The sequence below is a fragment of the Brassica napus genome, chromosome A6 (assembly GCF_020379485.1).
Source record: "Brassica napus cultivar Da-Ae chromosome A6, Da-Ae, whole genome shotgun sequence".
NCBI classification, from domain to species: Eukaryota; Viridiplantae; Streptophyta; class Magnoliopsida; order Brassicales; family Brassicaceae; genus Brassica; species Brassica napus.
In genome coordinates, this window is record NC_063439.1 from 25,158,714 (window position 1) to 25,170,661 (window position 11,948).

At 39.0% G+C, this 11,948-nt stretch overlaps 5 protein-coding genes across 6 annotated transcripts; 3 read left to right on the forward strand and 2 right to left on the reverse strand.

The window, feature by feature from the left end:
- Positions 1-547: 547 nt before the first annotated feature.
- Positions 548-2,130, forward strand: LOC106352422 (nudix hydrolase 13, mitochondrial). 2 transcript variants are annotated; one of them, XM_013792062.3, is made up of 6 exons: positions 548-868; positions 964-1,018; positions 1,178-1,292; positions 1,372-1,455; positions 1,551-1,700; positions 1,772-2,130. In XM_013792062.3, the coding sequence occupies exons 1-6, from the start codon at positions 811-813 to the stop codon at positions 1,949-1,951; spliced, it is 642 nt and encodes a 213-aa protein (XP_013647516.2). In that variant the 5' UTR covers positions 548-810; the 3' UTR covers positions 1,952-2,130. The 2 variants fall into 2 exon arrangements, with proteins under 2 accessions (XP_013647516.2, XP_022543621.2); XM_022687900.2 differs by having other exon boundaries at positions 588-1,018.
- Positions 2,131-2,464: 334 nt separating this feature from the next.
- On the reverse strand, positions 2,465-5,122 carry LOC106349321 (DNA cross-link repair protein SNM1). Its single transcript, XM_013789267.3, has 9 exons — positions 4,883-5,122; positions 4,132-4,743; positions 3,819-4,058; positions 3,584-3,728; positions 3,365-3,499; positions 3,212-3,278; positions 3,064-3,141; positions 2,922-2,974; positions 2,465-2,826 (listed from the first exon to the last, which is right to left on the reverse strand). Exons 1-9 carry the CDS (start codon positions 4,936-4,938, stop codon positions 2,728-2,730), a joined length of 1,485 nt encoding a protein of 494 aa, XP_013644721.2. The 5' UTR covers positions 4,939-5,122; the 3' UTR covers positions 2,465-2,727.
- A 23-nt stretch (positions 5,123-5,145) lies between these two features.
- On the forward strand, positions 5,146-7,951 carry LOC106349323 (probable magnesium transporter NIPA8). Its single transcript, XM_048735408.1, has 13 exons — positions 5,146-5,289; positions 5,387-5,527; positions 5,601-5,682; positions 5,764-5,825; positions 5,914-5,999; positions 6,081-6,154; positions 6,230-6,332; positions 6,408-6,536; positions 6,625-6,724; positions 6,834-6,953; positions 7,083-7,246; positions 7,334-7,433; positions 7,536-7,951. Exons 2-13 carry the CDS (start codon positions 5,435-5,437, stop codon positions 7,761-7,763), a joined length of 1,341 nt encoding a protein of 446 aa, XP_048591365.1. The 5' UTR covers positions 5,146-5,289; positions 5,387-5,434; the 3' UTR covers positions 7,764-7,951.
- LOC106349325 (glyceraldehyde-3-phosphate dehydrogenase GAPA1, chloroplastic) lies at positions 7,896-9,758 on the reverse strand. Its single transcript, XM_013789273.3, has 4 exons — positions 9,502-9,758; positions 9,304-9,411; positions 8,818-9,122; positions 7,896-8,732 (listed from the first exon to the last, which is right to left on the reverse strand). The coding sequence occupies exons 1-4, from the start codon at positions 9,541-9,543 to the stop codon at positions 7,985-7,987; spliced, it is 1,203 nt and encodes a 400-aa protein (XP_013644727.2). The 5' UTR covers positions 9,544-9,758; the 3' UTR covers positions 7,896-7,984.
- Positions 9,759-10,236: 478 nt separating this feature from the next.
- LOC111198750 (pentatricopeptide repeat-containing protein At3g26630, chloroplastic-like) lies at positions 10,237-11,887 on the forward strand. The gene has a single exon (XM_022687901.2). The coding sequence runs from the start codon at positions 10,339-10,341 to the stop codon at positions 11,692-11,694; it is 1,356 nt and encodes a 451-aa protein (XP_022543622.2). The 5' UTR covers positions 10,237-10,338; the 3' UTR covers positions 11,695-11,887.
- Positions 11,888-11,948: the final 61 nt, after the last annotated feature.

An 11,948-nucleotide genomic window follows, 5' to 3' on the forward strand; every position in this document is an offset into this window, starting at 1 on the left:
TGTTCTGCACCAACCGTCCTATCATTTTCCAAAAGGCCCATAAGAGGCCCAATAAATTTGAATTAGCCATATACATGATGCATGGGCTCTATAGCTTAACGTTTTGGGCCGTTCAGTATTCCGGGTTTGATTGTGGCTTCACCGGTTTATGTGAGCTACTAAAAAAGACAAGATTACCAACTAATTAAACCGGATAAACTTGGTTTTAGTTTGGTGTTTCACGTGTTTGGTATATAGTTCATCGTTATTTGTACGCATAAAACTCAAAAGATCCCCCATTGTATGGTGAGAGTTATAACACACACGTAATCTTACCCTTGTGTTTCTTTCTGTACTTTTTTTTTTCTCTTTATATGAAACGTTCAGAAGAACAAGGCTTCCATGTTAGTACACGGTTCATGTTTTCTTTTGAGCTCTATCCAAGTTAATGATTTGATTATCTTTGGTGGGGTTCGAGAAATTATGGAAATATCTAGCGCCCCTAGTAATGTATAAAAATAAACACTAACAGAAACGTGAAAGAAGAAGATGGGTGGGTTAATAAAGAATTGAATTTAATTGAATGCTCTGTCTCTCTCTCTCACTTTCGTCAGCTCTTTCCCTGAATAATCTCAACTTCTTTTTTTTTTTTTTTTTTTAAATCTCAGCTTCTTCATTTACTTTAGATAGCAAAACAAACCAGAGCCGTTCCTTTCTTTACCATTTTTTTCGTTTGGGTTTCAGTTTCTTTTTGCTCTCTCTCTCTCTCTTCTTTAGTTTCTGGGTAAATAAAACGAAGAAGATGAACTTTGTTGAAGAAGATGATGCGTCATGGAAGCTATGTTGATGTTTCTTGCTGACACCAACAGACAAAAGACAAGATCTTTTGGTTTGTTTTTTCTTCAAAGCTTAGAAGCTGCATTTTCTTGGTAGTTAGTTTCATCCACGTCACAGGTTTTTTTATCAAAATGTCGAATCTTTCAGCACGTACAGGACGAGACCGTCAACGTTATGACAACAACTTCCGTCTTGTTTCTGGGTACAACATCCTTTTTTTTTAGTTTAGTGTTTTGGTTGACTTTATCAATGTTTGAGTCTTTCTTGATATGATGTGATGTGCTTTGATTGGTTTGTTTTTTTTTAATGGAATTTCAATATTGCAAATCAATAATTAGAAGAAACTCGAATATGATGACAGATGCATTCCCTATAGACTGGTGAAAGATGAAGAGGACTCAAGTGCTGACCTTGAAAACAAGCTTGAAGTTCTCATGGTTTCATCTCCTAACCGACACGATCTTGTCTTCCCAAAGGTTTTTTTCTTTTCTCCTCAATTAATTGGTTCATTTTGATGTTTTTTTGAAACTAATAACTTTGTGTGTTATTGTTTAGGGAGGATGGGAAGATGATGAAACTGTTCTTGAAGCTGCTTCTCGTGAAGCCATGGAAGAAGCAGGAGTTAAAGGAATACTAAGAGTATGTTCCTTCTTCTTCATCAAAAGTTACTTCTTGAATAGATTTTGCTTAAGACTGAATTGTCTTTTGGTCTGGTTTTGTTTTTGTGTCTATAGGAAGATCCATTAGGAGTTTGGGAATTTAGAAGCAAGAGTAGTTGTGAAGAAGCTGAATGTTGTGGTGGATGCAAAGGTTACATGTTTGCTTTAGAGGTGAAGGAAGAACTTGCAGCATGGCCAGAGCAAGAAAACCGCGAGAGGAGATGGGTAAGCATCACAACTGTTAGCTTTTGTCTGTGTCGTATATGTTCTGATAAGGAGTTAGTATATATGCGCAGCTGAATGTTAAAGAAGCTTTGGAACTGTGTCGGTATGAGTGGATGCAGAGTGCTCTTGAAGAGTTTCTAAGAGTGATGACAGAAGATGCAAGTACAAAAGAAGAGACTCTTTCCCCTTCAAGCATTTCAAAGCAAGGAGAACGTCAAATCGATTCTCGGTACTGCTTTGTAGTTAACTAGTTTCATTTCTCTTTTAGGCATATCAAACTTGTTCAGTTGTTGTGTAGTATGGATTGTTGAGAAGCTTCTTCTGTAAACAAAGTTAAAACATGAGAAGCTAATGACTTAACTTGTTCCATTGTTTGTTACCATGTGACTCAAATGTGATGAATAGAAAAACATATATTTAGAGGCTGTTATTGACTATTGTCTTAGATGCTTTCTGCCATTGTATCTATGGGTTCTTCTGTCTCCTGTTGTCTGAAAGAACAACAGCTACAACCACTAGAGTCTAGAAGACAACAATAGGAAGTATACATGGAGTTCTTTTCAACGACTACCAGATTTTAGATCTCTCTCTCCGTTCTATCTGATTCAGTTATCTTATTCCCTCTTTGAATTGTTCACTAGTTTACCTCTTGTGAGAGCTCACAGGTGCAGCATGATGCTAATCGTTCTTCTAGGTAAAGACAAGTAAATGTAACATATAGAAATATTTGTTTCTCTGTAGTCTTTTCATTACCAATCATCATCTTGAGATCATAACTAAAAGAATTAGCCAGTTGAAGATATACATGATTACAACAATAGAATAATCAAGAAAGTACTTCAATTCTACAGATGCAATATCCAGGATGTTACAGAAGCATCAAGCATCCTTCCCTACTAGCTTTAGTGAGAAACACATTGGGATTCAGAAACTGGAAATTAAAAAATAAGTATTACAGCTGGAACCTCCAAACTTATTAGTGTTCTTACCAACAGGAAGCAATTATCCATCAACCAAGAGTTGATTCTCAGCGTCTGAGCCATTCTCTAAAACATGACTGCATTTTCTCGCGGCTCTCAGCATTAGAGATATTCACCGTAGGAATAATCTTATCTGGCCTCAAAAACTGTGTCGAAAACAAAACCATTAAATGCCAAAACAAGTCTCAAACCTATCCAGTACAGACACAAATACATAACAACAAACATTCACGGTACGCACTTGAACAAACTCACGAAGTTCTGTGAAGCTTGAATGCTCACTATATGGAACCCCTACAAAGATTAAATAAGCACAGACAGTCAGACAAATCCATCTTCATGATACTTGCAGCCCATAGAGAATGTGCAACAATGAAACTCACCATATATAGTAACTTTCCCCCTAGAAGTTGGCCTTATCATATCAAGGTGTTCACCTACCTTCTCGGAGTATGTCCAACCTGAAACCAAACTTCACTTTTCTTAACAATGATTTAATCAAAAACTGCAGGGCAAATGAAAAAAATTCACCTGTGGGCCTAAATGCCAAAACTGCTCCATACTGTTCTCTGTAAAGCTTCAAGTGTTCATCAAGTCTCTTCAGAGAAATTATCAGAACAGAGATAAGATTATGGAAGTTAACTAACAATACTTGAAATAAGCATCTTAGTTTCAGAGAAATACTTCAAATTTCAATGCTGACATAGGCAAAACATGAAGACATGTGGCTTTCCCATCTGTACAAAGACTATTTGAAATATCATCCCATCCAAGAGATTGCAGTATCCGTCTTCTTGAAGCGTTTGCAAATACCTTAACCTGATAACCCCACGAGGTTAGAACTTAACAAGTCCCGAAAAGATGTCTTAAGAGAAAAGAGAATGACTCCAGCAACTTATATACCCCAAGTGCTTTGGCAATAGCTAGATAAACACATTCTTTTCCAATGCTATAAGAACCAACCACAATCAGAGTCCTCGGTTGCTTCCTCAGGAACTCCTTTGTGATTCTCACAACATAACTTAACACATCTTCTTTAGAAGGGAATCTGAAACATACAAAAAAAGGGATCAAACTTCACTAGCATGCTCCCTCAAATCCATTATAGGTTCTATTATTTGAAAACTCTTGGTCTCACTTGTATCTGGGATTGCAATAGGTTGTATCCAAATACAGGACATGAACTCGCCGGTTAAAGAGGAGAGGATGAGTTTGCATCTGTTTAGAAGCCCTGAAATCTCCAGTATGCAGATAACATGTTCCATCCAAGAGACGAAAGTGAATGAGGGCAGCACCAGGGCAATGATTAGCTTCAATTAAAGTGACCTTGACCCCGTTAATAGTGTACTCCACATCTAGCTCCAACGGATGGATAAACCTACACACACACAGAGAATCACCACACAGAAAAACTAAACACACAAACATGAAAGGATAAATGATGCACTCACGAGGGGTTAACAGAGAGACTAAGTCTGAGAAGACGACTAGTGAGAGAGGAGCAGTAAATGGGACCGTGAGACCAAGCTTTAGTGAGACCAATGTAATGATCAGCGTGAAAGTGAGTGAGGAAGTAAGCAGAACAGCCTTGAACACAACCATAGCGAAAGGCATCAACAGTAAACGGTGTTCCTGGAAGTTTCTTGTAAAAAGGGCATTGCCGAGGCGTGTCATTGGCCCATGGAGACTCTCTAACCCTCTTTCCTGAAGCAGTACTCGTCTTTTTGGACGAAGATGAAGTGGAAGGAGAAGGCTTTTGCAAACCCCAAACCTGAAACAAGTCAGTTTGTTTCGTTGTCTTCTTCTTATTACTCTCAGGAGGAGTAAACTTCTGTAAACCCCAAACCTCAAACAAGTTGGATTGTTTCATCTTCTTACTCTCGGGAGTAACCTTGTCTGTCTCTTCGTCTCCTTCCAACAAACACGACCAATCAGAACCTGCCTTGTAGAAATCAGAAGCAAAACCGTCTTCAACAACATCATCGTCATAGAAACTAAACCCTTCTTCTTCTCCAAGACCGTTGTCGTCGTCTTCAACAAAAGCATCCATTTTTCTTATGTTTCTGGGACAACGAAAGGTCAAAAGGGTCAACTTTAACCCGCCAAAGGATGTGTCGGCTAGAGAGAGAGAGGGGTAAAAAAGGTAAAAAAGGAAAGCCCAACAAAACGTGAGGAGCAGAAAGAAGACAGATAATAACATACACAAAGGGGGGAGGGGGGGCCCAATCATCAACATTTGAATCGAATCTCATCCTCATCGTCCTCGTCGTCGTCGTCTTCTTCCTCCTTTAACCCGTCACCGTCGTTGGGAGTTTTCTCGGCGATTGGGACCTTTCCTTACGAAAATTCAAATCTTTTTTATTTAACATTAGAACTTTCCATTTGAGAGAAAAAGATCCAATTTTTATCCTCCCTTCTCCTCGACGCCATTGTGTTTTGGTCAAAAGGCAAAAAAGCTAAAACCATTTTTTTTTCTTTTCAATTTTCTTAAATAGTTTTTTTTTTTCATTTTCTTGTTGGGAGAGGAGGACTTGTAATCTGCTCTTGCTGTTAAGAGAATTAATCTGGATCTGAACAAGAAGAAGCTCTCTTCTACCCTCTCCTTGCAGGTTTGATCTTTGTTTCAATACAAAGATTCAAGAAAACATATGATCTCTTTTATGTGCCTTGACAAAGCAGCAACCTTGTGTCTTTTTTTGCTCAAAGTTTGCAGCTTTAGATGATCCTTAATTGACCCGTCACCGTTCTTTAAACATGGGAGAGTGGGTCATCGGAGCTTTCATCAATATTTTTGGAAGCGTTGCTATTAATTTCGGCACTAACCTTCTCAAATTGGGACATAACGAGGTCTCAATTTGCCTCACGCAATAATGTTTTGGTTACATTTGACCTTACTTTGATGGTTTGTGTGTAATGTCAGAGAGAGAGGTTAGCTTTACAGGATGGTGGTGGAGGAAAGACGCCGTTGAAGCCTATTATACATTTTCAGACATGGAGAGTTGGTATTGCTTTGGGTCTTAAACCTTTTCTTTCACATTAATAAGGAAGCTAGTTCTGAGCTTTATGTTGTTGGATACTTATAGGGATCCTTGTCTTTCTTCTTGGGAACTGCCTCAATTTCATTTCGTTTGGTTATGCTGCTCAGGTTGAGTCATTTGTTAAACACTACCTACTTGCACTAATAACATTTTCTCTTTTGGTTTTCTTACCTTGACGTACTACTCTCTTTGCAGTCGCTTCTAGCAGCTCTTGGATCCATTCAGTTTGTATCCAACATAGCGTTTGCTTATGTTGTATTAAACAAAATGGTGACTGTCAAGTACGTCAACCATCCTATCTGCAATCTTTAATTTACTTAATGCCTCCCTCTTCTAATATCTTTGGTATGCCTTTCTTACAGAGTACTTGTCGCTACAGCCTTTATAGTTCTTGGAAACGTTTTCCTGGTAGCATTTGGTAATCATCAGTCACCAGGTAACTGTTCTTGAACCGAGAGTTTTTTTTTTTGTTCACAAGGCGTGAACTAATATGCAAGTCTTCTGTGCTCAGTTTTCACACCCGAACAGTTGGCAGAAAAATACAGCAATGCCACATTCTTAGTATACTGTGGGATTTTGATTTTAATCGTAGCCGTAAACCATTTCCTCTATAGGTGCGTCTTGCATTTGAAACTCTAGTCTTTCAACTATCTGTCCTCTTTCTTGATATCTTTAATCGGAATATTCAGGAAGGGAGAAGTTTTGTTATCTACACCTGGACAAGAGATTAGCTCCTACTGGAAAATGTTGCTTCCTTTCTCATATGCTGTTGTCTCTGGTGCTATAGGATCATGTTCGGTTTTATTCGCCAAGTCACTGTGAGTTTGTAAATCTGCTGGCTTTACTTGAATAAACTGAGAAGTTATGCCCTTGACTTCAAGTGCTTATATTAGTTTCATTTTGCAGCTCAAACTTGCTGAGATTGGCCATGTCTAGTAGCTATCAATTGCACAGCTGGTTCACATACTCTATGCTTCTTTTATTCCTTAGTACAGCTGGATTCTGGGTAAAGCCTTAAAGCTGATGAAATTCTTTTCTGCAATGAAGTTACTAAAATAACTTTGAGACAATGCAGTTACTAAAGTAAAAATGTCTTTTATGTGCTTCTCTTGCAGATGACAAGATTAAATGAAGGATTATCTCTATATGATGCAATTCTTATAGTTCCAATGTTTCAGATTGCTTGGACTTTCTTCTCCATTTGTACAGGATTCATATACTTTCAAGAGTTTCAGGTTCATTTATTCTCTTAATTTTCACGCTATTCCTCTCTTTTCTTTGACTTCGGGCTAAGAAGGGATCTAAGAAGATTAGTTTGGCCATCTTTTATCATCAAGCTTATCATTTTCTTCTTCTTTAAACAGGTTTTCGATGCGCTAAGAACAACAATGTTCATATCAGGAATGCTATGCGTATTCATAGGCATATCTTTACTAGCACCTGATGATACAAGAGGCAACGAATCAAAAGACAATACATCTTCTCTTGACTCAATAGTGTCCTCTGACGTGCCATCCGAGGAGGACAGGTTAGTAACGCGTACTTGTTAGATCATTAATTCAGAACCTTTTAATAAAATTAGCTATATTTGACATTTTGATGTTTTTTTAAACAGGTTGATATCACAATCGTCTGAAGATGGGCATAGCAAAGACACAAGAGTAGTCGTACAAGGAATGTATATGAAAGCAACTGATCTATTTGCCAAGACAAAGGTACCCGCCCCCCAAAGCCAAAACATCTTCACTAGTAAAGCTTTATGAACACTACTAAAACAAAAAGTTTTTAACTCTTCTTTTCTTTGTTTTGTGTTGTAGAGTGCTTGTTTAGCAGCATTGGGCTTTGGCGAAGACTCTATAAACGCATCTGCTATTCTCGTCATGCCAATGGTATCTTCAAAGATTACGGGGTTCAGAGGAAACGGACTCGAACGGGCTAAGATTCTGTCCATGAGAGGATCAGGATGGAGCAAACTAGCCATGGAAGAAGAAGGAACAAGAATGCTTGAAAAGACATCTCATCATCATCACCCTTCAAAGGCTTAAGTAGATTAGTTAAAAAAACAAGAGAGCTAATGAAACAGTTTCTCAGGTACATTCTTCTCTTTATCATATATATGGCTTTAGTAGCAAAAAAAGAAAAACCATTGCACGATTGTGTATTCTTGCAAAAGAAAAAACCAAAATGTATAACATTACATCTCTGTATATTATTATTATTATTGTTTGAGACCTGTTATAAAGAGTTTTGATTTCAAAATACAAAATCACTTCCAGTTGTTGGCAACAATGTCAGCCAAATCAACAACTCTCTGCGAGTAACCCCATTCGTTATCATACCAAGCAATCACCTTAACCATATCATCTCCCATCACCATGGTGAGCGAAGAATCAATGGTGGACGACACATCTGAGCATCTGAAATCAACTGACACAAGCGGCTCATCACAGATTTCAAGGATACCTTTAAGCTCTTTCTCTGCAGATTCTCTGAAAGCAGCGTTAACCTCCTCAGCGAAAGTCTTCTTGGTGACCTGCACAACAAGATCAACCACTGAGACGTTTGGTGTCGGTACACGGAGAGCGATTCCGTTGAGTTTTCCTTTGAGGTTAGGGAGCACGAGAGCCACTGCTTTAGCTGCTCCTGTGGATGTGGGAACGATGTTTAAAGCAGCTGCTCTTGCTCTCCTTAGGTCACGGTGGCTAGCGTCTAGTAACCTCTGGTCACCGGTGTAAGAGTGAGTCGTTGTCATTGTACCTTTTATGATACCGAACTTCTGGTCAAGAACTTTGACAAAGGGAGCAAGACAGTTGGTAGTGCAAGACGCATTGCTGATGATCGGTTCGTCGGGGTTGTAAGCATCGGCATTGACACCAACAACGTATGTTGGAATGTCTCCTTTGCCTGGAGCTGTAATGATAACCTTCTTGGCTCCAGCTTCAATGTGTTTTCCTGCACCTTCTCTATCCACAAACACTCCGGTCCCTTCAATGACAATGTCGATTCCTAACTCCCTAAGAACAATCAACCACCAACATCAAATGATTTATCAGACTGATCAAGTTTCAGACAAAGAACTGCATTGTATTGTTGACTTACTTCCAGGGGAGAAGAGACGGGTTGCGGTTAGACACAACTTTGATGATCTTTCCATCAACAGAGAGGGCAGCGTCTCCAGAAGGTTTCACGTCAGCGTCAAAGATTCCGAGAGTAGAGTCGTATTTAAGGAGATGAGAAGCCTGCTTGACACCGCCGGTGTCGTTAATGGCAATGACATCAAAAGGAGAGTCCTTACGGCCGTGCCAGCATCTCAAGAAGTTCCTCCCGATCCTACCGAATCCATTGATAGCCACCTTAAGTTTAGCCTCGGTCACACCTTTCCTGTATCCACCACTGCTTCCCATCTAGCAACATGCACAGAAAAACATCTAAATGGTTTACAAAACATCGAAACAGATGCTGGTCTGGTCGCAGAACATGTCCAATCTATCAACATACATTCTGTTTCTTGATATAAACATGTCATAAGAGATAAAACATAACATGAAAGCTACAGATAATGCTGGGGGAAAACAGAGAACTCACTGCAGAGGTCTGGAAAGTGACAGCGGAAACAAACTCATCGGAAGAAAGTTTCTTGCCGAAGGGAAGTGATGCAGAGGAGCTTCTCAATCCTGAGAAGTCAGTGAAACCCTGAAGACAACAAAACACAAACACGTCTACTCAACTTGTAAAGAGCCAGTAAGTAGTAAGAGACAATATCATCATCAGAAGGGAGGTAACCTGAAGAGATGGTTTGGGGACAGAGAAAGTAGCTAAAGCCATGGTGGTGACCAGACAGGATCAACAAAGTTAAGGTTGTAACAGCAGATGAAAGAAGGAAGATGTGAAGCAGAGAGGTGGTAATATATAGTAAAAGGAAATGAAGGCAAAGAAGATTAGATTTTGGATAGCTTTTGTTACTCGTTTGTATGGTTGTGGTTGTTATCAAATCACTTTCTTTGTAATCTTCTCACATTTATATATGATCACATTTTCACAAGTCTCTTCAACGTGTCTGTGTGGTCATGGTCTAATATAGATAAGGCTTTTGATTGACATTTACTAATTTTTTTTTTCTTCTTTTAAAATAGAGTCAAATTCTATAAAGTACTACTACATAGTAAATTAGTTATTTTAATCAAATTACACCACTTTAGAATATAACATAATTTAATGAAATGAGATATCGTTTTATTAATATCATAAGTTAATAATTATCTTATATAAAATTTATATAAACATAGAAGTAGAATATAATTATATTTTCTTTCAAATGATTTTTTAATTTTTATTATTATTAAAAATATTATTCATAGAAATGTACACACTAATATACATATTTTTAGTAAATTAAAAACAATAAATAATTTTAAAATAGACGAAAATAAAATTTATAAATAAACAGTATATTTTATTTTTTAACTCCAAAAATTAATAAATTATTAGTGTTTTTACTGTTAATGTTTTTCTCTAAACGACGCCGTTCCGAATCTCCTCCCTTGCTTCATCACCATCCACCACACACGATCAATCGAAGGGAGAGGGAGAGAGAGAACCGGTGGATTCCCATCAACCACCATGGCGGCTCCGTCGCCGTCTCCACCACCAAACCTCCTCCCTCCTCCCCTCTTCCGCCCCGAAAAAGCCTACTTTTTCCTCAGAACATGCTCAAACTTCCCCCAACTCAAACAAATCCACGCCAAAATCATCCGCCACAACCTCGCCAACGACCAGCTCCTCGCTCGCCACCTCATCACCCTCTCTTCCTCCTTCGGAGAAACCCGATACGCTTCCCTCGTCTTCCGTCAGCTCCACTCTCCTTCCACTTTCACCTGGAACCTCATGATAAGATCTCTCTCCGTTAACAACAAGCCTCGCGAAGCTCTCCTCCTCTTCGTCCTCATGCTCTCTCACTCAAATCTCGATAAATTCACGTTCCCTTTCGTCATCAAAGCTTGCCTCGCTTCTTCGTCGCTTCGTTTAGGCACACAAGTCCACGGTTTAGCTCTCAAAACCGGTTTTTTTACAGATGTGTTCTTACAAAACACTCTCATGGATCTTTACTTTAAATGTGGGAGACCAGATTGTGGTCGCAAGGTGTTCGATGAAATGCCTGGTAGAAACATTGTTTCGTGGACGACTATGCTTTACGGTCTTGTCTCTAATGAAAGATTAGATGATGCGGAGATTGTGTTCCGACAAATGCCTACGAGGAACGTTGTCTCGTGGACCGCGATGATCGCTGCTTACGTTAAGAACCGTAGACCCGACGAGGCGTTTCAGCTTTTCAGGAGGATGCAGGTTGATGACGTGGAGCCTAATGAGTTTACGTTAGTTAGTATGTTGCAAGCTTCGACTCAGCTTGGAAGCTTGTCTATGGGGAGATGGGTTCATGACTACGCTCATAAGAATGGGTTCTCGCTTGATTGTTTCCTTGGGACTGCTTTGATTGATATGTATAGTAAATGTGGGAGCTTGGAGGATGCGAGGAGAGTTTTTGATGTGATGGAGAGTAAGAGTTTAGCGACTTGGAACTCGATGATTACTAGCTTGGGGGTTCATGGTTTGGGGGACGAGGCTTTGTCTCTGTTTGGGGAGATGGAAGGTGAAGAAGGGGTGGAGCCGGATGCTATCAGTTTTGTTGGTGTCTTGTCTGCTTGTGCGAACACTGGGAATGTGAAAGAAGGGTTGAGGTACTTCTTACGCATGATCTATGTTTATGGTATCACACCTATTGAAGAACATAATGCTTGTATGATCCAACTGTTGGAGCAAGCCTTGGAAGTGAACAGAGTTTCGAACTATGTTGATTCTATGGATTCTGATTCAAACATCAGCACTTCATTTGAAGTTGAAAGCACGGATAGAGTGAACGAAAGGCACGAAAGTTGGAGCCAGCATCACATTACGTTCTCCAAGTGGGATGCAGGCTGATGATTTTGAAGGTTAAGTGTCTCTTGTCATATATATTTTTTTCCCTCTTTTAAACAGATTCATATGCAATCTTTGTAACTATACAAGTATAGTTCATGTCTTAGCTCTCCTGTTTACTTGAAAATGTTCCATAATTGTAGAAGGTAGAAAAATAAAAAGTGTTATCGTCTTAATATAGACATGTTATTATTAATGGATTTCTCAAAACGATCATTAACTTTGGAACTTTCGTTAAAGTCATATTTGAAACTTGC

Bases quoted from the DNA above. Each gene is read 5' to 3' on its own strand.
- LOC106349323 (XM_048735408.1), top strand. From the start codon at position 5,435: ATGGGAGAGTGGGTCATCGGAGCTTTCATCAATATTTTTGGAAGCGTT. The intron at 6,954-7,082 runs GTTCATTTATTC...TTCTTTAAACAG, and splicing joins TATACTTTCAAGAGTTTCAG to GTTTTCGATGCGCTAAGAAC. The intron at 7,247-7,333 runs GTTAGTAACGCG...TTTTTTAAACAG, and splicing joins GTGCCATCCGAGGAGGACAG to GTTGATATCACAATCGTCTG.
- LOC106349325 (XM_013789273.3), bottom strand. From the start codon at position 9,543: ATGGCTTTAGCTACTTTCTCTGTCCCCAAACCATCTCTTCAG. The intron at 9,412-9,501 runs GTTACCTCCCTT...TGTTGTCTTCAG, and splicing joins TCCCCAAACCATCTCTTCAG to GGTTTCACTGACTTCTCAGG. The intron at 8,733-8,817 runs GTAAGTCAACAA...GATTGTTCTTAG, and splicing joins CCGTCTCTTCTCCCCTGGAA to GGAGTTAGGAATCGACATTG.
- LOC106349321 (XM_013789267.3), bottom strand. From the start codon at position 4,938: ATGAGGATGAGATTCGATTCAAATGTTGATGATTGGGCCCCCCCTCCC. The intron at 4,059-4,131 runs GTGAGTGCATCA...GTGTGTGTGTAG, and splicing joins AGTCTCTCTGTTAACCCCTC to GTTTATCCATCCGTTGGAGC. The intron at 3,279-3,364 runs GTATTTCTCTGA...ATTTCTCTGAAG, and splicing joins TGTCAGCATTGAAATTTGAA to AGACTTGATGAACACTTGAA.
- LOC106352422 (XM_013792062.3), top strand. From the start codon at position 811: ATGGAAGCTATGTTGATGTTTCTTGCTGACACCAACAGACAAAAGACA. The intron at 869-963 runs GTTTGTTTTTTC...CGAATCTTTCAG, and splicing joins ACAAAAGACAAGATCTTTTG to CACGTACAGGACGAGACCGT. The intron at 1,019-1,177 runs GTACAACATCCT...ATATGATGACAG, and splicing joins AACTTCCGTCTTGTTTCTGG to ATGCATTCCCTATAGACTGG.
- LOC111198750 (XM_022687901.2), top strand. From the start codon at position 10,339: ATGGCGGCTCCGTCGCCGTCTCCACCACCAAACCTCCTCCCTCCTCCC.